Source organism: Antechinus flavipes, chromosome 2, assembly GCF_016432865.1.
Source record: "Antechinus flavipes isolate AdamAnt ecotype Samford, QLD, Australia chromosome 2, AdamAnt_v2, whole genome shotgun sequence".
NCBI classification, from domain to species: Eukaryota; Metazoa; Chordata; class Mammalia; order Dasyuromorphia; family Dasyuridae; genus Antechinus; species Antechinus flavipes.
Window position 1 is genome coordinate 27,700,844 of NC_067399.1, and position 5,971 is coordinate 27,706,814.

The 5,971-nt window shown below is 37.7% G+C and overlaps 1 protein-coding gene across 1 annotated transcript; it reads left to right on the forward strand.

The window, feature by feature from the left end:
* Positions 1 to 4,011: 4,011 nt before the first annotated feature.
* LOC127546328 (general transcription factor IIF subunit 1-like) lies at positions 4,012 to 5,574 on the forward strand. The gene has a single exon (XM_051973517.1). The coding sequence runs from the start codon at positions 4,012 to 4,014 to the stop codon at positions 5,572 to 5,574; it is 1,563 nt and encodes a 520-aa protein (XP_051829477.1).
* Positions 5,575 to 5,971: the final 397 nt, after the last annotated feature.

Here is a 5,971-nt window from a genome sequence, read left to right on the forward strand (position 1 = left end):
ATTTTACCTTGAAAAGAGAGAGATAAATATGGAAAAGAGAATTATTTTTTTCAAGATAGTGGGGGACAAAACAATTATTTTTCCTTTGATGGCCTGATATTTAGCTCACTGAGACTTTTATCTTCTGGTTTAAAAAAAATAAGTCTCTTGCAACTATTCCAAATGAATAATATGATATCAAAGATTAAGATCTGGAAGAGATCATAGACATAAACTAAATAATTGTTTTGTCCCCCACTATCTTGAAAAGAGAGAGAGAAATATGGAAAAGAGAATTATTTTTTTCAAGATAGTGGGGGACAAAACAATTATTTTTCCTTTGATGGCCTGATATTTAGCTCACTGAGACTGTTATCTTCTGGCTTTCAAAAAATTTAAGTCTCTTGCATCTCTTCCAACTGAATAATATGATATCAAAGATTAAGATCTGGAAGAGATCATAGACTGAAACAAAATAATTGTTATGTCCCCCATTATATTTAAAAGAAAGAAATATTGAAAAGAAAAATTTTTTTCTTGAAAAGAGAGAGGGAAATATGGAAAAGAAAATTATATTTTTCAAGATAGTGGGGGACAAAACAATTATTTTTCCTTTGATGGCCTGACATTTAGCTAACCGAGACTTTTATCTTCTGGTTCTTAAAAAAAAATTAAGTCTCTTGCATCAATTCCAACTGAATAATATGATATCAAAGATTAAGATCTGGCAGAGATCATAGACATAAACTAAATAATTGTTTTGTCCCCCACTATCTTGAAAAGAGAGAGAGAAATATGGAAAAGAGAATTATTTTTTTCAAGATAGTGGGGGACAAAACAATTATTTTTCCTTTGATGGCCTGATATTTAGCTCACTGAGACTTTTATCTTCTGGTTCTAAAAGAAAAAAAAAATTAAGTCTCTTGCATGTCTTCCAACTGAATAATAGGATATCAAAGATTAAGATCTGGAAGAGATCATACACATAAACAAAATAATTGTTTTTTCCCCCACTATTTTGAAAAGAGAGAGAGAAATATGGAAAAGAAAATTATTTTTTTTAAGATAGTGGGGGGACAAAACAATTATTTTTCCTTTGATGGCCTGATATTTAGCTCACTGAGACTTTTATCTTCTGGTTTTAAAAAAAAAATTAAATTTCTTGCATCTCTTCCAACTCAATAATATGTTATCAAAGAGTATGATCTGGAAGAGATCATAGACTTAAACAAAATAATTGTTATGTCCCCCACTATATTGAAAAGAAAGAAATATGGAAAAGAATTTTTTTTCCTTGAAAAGAGAGAGAGAAATATGGAAAAGAGAAATATTTTTTTCAAGATAGTGGGGGACAAAACAATTATTTTTCCTTTGGTGGCCTGGATATTTAGCTCACTTAGACTTTTATCTTCTGGTTCTAAAAAAAAAAAAATAATAAAATAAGTCTCTTGCATCTCTTCCAACTGAATAATATGAAATCAAAGATTTAGATTTGGAAGAGATCATAGACATAAATTAAATAATTGTTTTGTCCCCCACTATTTTGAAAAGAGAGAGAGAAATATGGAAAAGAAAATTATTTTTTTCAAGATAGTGAGGGCCAAAAGAATCATTTTTACTTTGATGGCCTGATATTTAGCTCACTGAGACTTTTATCTTCAGGTTCTAAAAAAAAAAAAAATTAAGTCTCTTGCATCTCTTCCAACTGAATATTATGATATCAAAGATTAAGATCTGGAATAGATCATAGACATAAACTAAATAATTGTTTTGTCCCCCACTATCTTGAAAAGGGAGAGAGAAATATGGAAAAGAGAATTATTTTTTTTCAAGATAGTGGGGGACAAAACAATTATTTTTCCTTTGATGGCCTGATATTTAGCTCACTTAGACTTTTATCTTCTGGTTCTAAAAAAAAAAAAAAATTAAGTCTCTTGCATCTCTTCCAACTGAATAATATGATATCAAAGATTAAGTTCTGGAACAGATCATAGACATAAACTGAATAATTGTTTTGTCCCCCATTGTCTTGAAAAGAGAGAGAGAAATATGGAAAAGAGAATTATTTTTTTTCAAGATAGTGGGGGACAAAACAATTATTTTTCCTTTGATGCCCTGATATTTAGCTCACTTAGACTTTTATCTTCTGGTTTAAAAAAAAAATAAAATAAGTCTTTTGCATCTCTTCCAACCAAATAATATGAAATCAAAGATTTAGATCTGGAAGAGATGATAGACATAATCTAAATAATTGTTTTGTCCTCCACTATCTTGAAAAGAGAGAGAGAAATATGGAAAAGAAAATTATTTTTTTCAAGATAGTGGGGGACAAAACAATTATTTTTCCTTTGATGGCCTGATATTTAGCTCACTGAGACTTTTATCTCCTGGTTCTAAAAAAAAAAAATTAAGTCTCTTGCATCTCTTCCAACTGAATAATATGATATCAAAGATTAAGATCTGGAAGAGATCATAGACATAAACTAAATAATTGTTTTGTCCCCCACTATCTTGAAAAGAGAGAGAGAAATATGGAAAAGAGAATTATTTTTTTCAAGATAGTGGGGGACAAAACAATTATTTTTCCTTTGATGGCCTGATATTTAGCTCACTGAGACTTTTATCTTCTGGTTCTTAAAAAAAAAAAAAAAAACTTAATTCTTTTGCATCTCTTCAAACTGAATAATATGATATCAAAGATTAACATCTGGAAGAGATCATAGACATCATAGATGTGCCACATTCATTGTATTAATTTGGGGATTTAGCAGTGTCATAGATTCTTTGATGGGCCATCCTGAAAATAAGTTTTGTGGTCCTCAGGACCAAAATTACCTCCTCCTTTCCCAACATGGTATCCTATTAGGGTGCATCTAATACTTGCTTCTGAAAGCTCCAAAATAACATCTTTTCACTGTCATCTTTATCTCAATATACTAGTATTTTTCCTTTAAATCAGAAATTTCTCAATAAGAATTTATTCATTATTCTTGATTGAAATCCTTTATCCATTCCTATTTAACAAAAGGAGAAAAGATGCAATATATAAACTTCTTTAAATATAGATTTTAGGGATGTTTTTTAAAACAGTATCATCATATTTATGTGAAATTGATAATTCTGTTTTTTTAGTGGAAGTAACTAGACACTATTGAAATGAGGTATTTATAAATTGTAATATCACCATGGTCATTATGGCAGTAGATTAGTATATTTTCACAAATATCTATAGTATTGGTTAAATATTGATTGTATAATCTATAACTGGATTACTAGAACTAACCTTAAAATCAGCCTATATCAGAGGCACTGTTCACAACCTATTCCAAAGAGAATAGCTCAGTCTTTTATTTCTGACCAAAAGTATCTAGACTAGCTGTGTCTACATCAGAATGTATTTGAAAAGTAGAAAATAAAATATACTGTGAATCTTGAACTGTTATAGATTTGTAAATGAAACTCTTCTCTTACAGATGAAATATTTGAGTTTGTAAGGAATATATGACTAAGAAAATATGTTCTTCACTTTACCCTCAATCCATTTTTTTTTTTTTGTCTGAAATTAGTTTTCCCATGTTTCTTTACATGTCAGGATCTGAAATGTTTGGGACTTTGATAGTGTATATCAAAGTGATTTTCTACAAAAGTTTTAAGTTGACATAACTTGAAACTTTCCCCAACCTTCCTATGGCATTATTATTACTCTATTACATTCTCCACTTACAACTGATGACATCTATCTATGCTGCCAGAATATGGTCTATAAAAAAGACATCATGGAAAATTGCTTAAAGTGTTCCAGGTTCGGACTGAGCTTTCAGAGAGGGATGAGTTAACACCTCGGCGAGGAATGAGTTAACACCCCCGGCGAGGGCTAAGTTAACACTTCCGGTTCTGGCTGGTTATATAGCTGGGACCCGAGCTTCAGTCCTACCAGTCTAAGCCGGTTTGGTGTGGAGCTGTGCGTCTGGTTGTCGGAAACCTACGGATCTCCTTCATTCAGGCTGTTCACTGCGCTACTCGGTACTGGCCATGACGACCTCGGGGACCAGCAGTCCGACTGTGACTGAATATGTTGTTCGAGTTCCTAAGAACAACCTCAAGAGGTACAATATTATGGCTTTCAATGCAGCTGACAAAGTCTACGTCTCCACTTGGCATCAGGCCAAGATGGAACGGGATCTGAGCGACAAGAAGCTCTATCAGGAGGAAGAGATGCCAGAATCTGGGCCTGGCAGGGAGTTTAAGGGGAAGGTCCGGGATGAGGCCAGGAGGAAGAAGTATGGCATCATTCCCAAGCCCTTCAAAGCTGAAGACCAGCCCTGGATACTCAACGTCAATGGCAAAACAGGCAGAAGGTTCAAGGGAATGAAGAGGGGTGGGGTGACAGAATACGCCTCGTACTACATCTTCAAACAGTGCCCCGACGGGGCCCTGGAAGCCTTCCCCGTGCGCAACTGGTACCACTTCACTCCTCTGGCGCGGCACCGGACGCTCACCGCCGAGGAGGCCGAGGAGGAATGGGAAAGGAGGAACAAAGTCCTGAACCACTTCAGCATCATGCAGCGGCGGCGGCTGAAGGACCAGGACCAAGATGAGGATGAAGATGAGCATAAAGAGAAGAAGAGCCGGAAGACGCCCAGTGAGCTTCGCATCCACGACCTGGAGATGAGCTCTGATGACAGCACCAGCAGTGGGGAGGAGGGAGAGAAGGTCCCCCAAAGCAAGAAGAAGGCGGCTCCCTCCAGGGGGGGCAAGAAGAAGAAGAAGAAGAAGGGCTCTGATGATGAGGCCTTTGAGGACAGCGATGATGGGGACTTTGAGGGCCAGGAGGTGGACTACATGTCAGATGGCTCCAGCAGCTCTGAGGAGGAGGCAGTAGGGAAAACCAAGGCGGTCCAGCAGGAGGAGGAGGGCCCTAAAGGCATTGATGAGAAAAGCGAAAGCAGTGAGGAGAGTGAGGAGGAGAAGCCCCTGGAGGAGGAGGAGAAGGAGGAAGAAGATAAGAAGGCTCCCAACCCGCAGGAGAAGGAGAGGAGGAAAGGAGACAGCAGGGAAGAGTCGGACACCTCGGAGGAGAGCGACATCGACAACCAGGTGTCCTCGGCCATCTTCATGACCAAGAAGAAGACACCCCCCAAGAGGGAGCGGAAGGCCTTAGGCAGCAGCTCCAGGGGCAACAGCCGCCCGAGCACTCCCAGCGTGGACAGCGGCAGCAAGTCCTCCACCCTGCGGGCAGCCGCCAGCAATCTGGAGCAAGGGAAGCTGCAGACGGGACCCAGTGGTCCGCCCGCCGCCAAGCGCCCGAGGCTGGATGCCGGGCCCCAGAGCATCTCGGGGAAATCCACCCCCCAGCCTCAATCCGGCAAGTCCACGACCAGCAGTGATGATGTGCAGTTGACAGAGGACACGGTCAGGCGCTACCTGACCCGAAAACCCATGACCATCAAGGACCTGCTGAAGAAGTTCCAGACCAAGAAGACGGGGCTCAGCAGCGACCAGACAGTCAAAGTGCTGGCCCAGATCTTGAAGCGCCTCAACCCGGAGCGCAAGATGATCAATGACAAGATGCACCTCTCCCTCAAGGGGCAATAAAAGCTGCTTGGCCAAAAAAAAAAAAAAAAAAAAAAAAAAAAAAAAAAAAAAAAAAAAAAACGGATTCCAGGATTCCGGTTTTTTTTTTTTTTTTTTCCCCCACCCTGGGTTTTTTTTTTTTTTTTTTCCTGGTTTTTTTTTTTTTTTTTTTTTTAAGTGATCATTAGATGATGAATTATCTCTAATCATTGAAAAACAGCATTTTCAATTGGTACTTAAATGTTGTCATTTCTAAGCATAAAGGAAGGTCTCCATCATCTCCATTGATAGAGACTTTGATATAATTTGATATAAGATAGATACATAGCTTATATGTCTATGTCCATGTAGGAAATATGTAGGATGATTCTGTGCCCAGTTAGAGATTTTGATAAATTAATTTTTTTCAAAAAAAGGC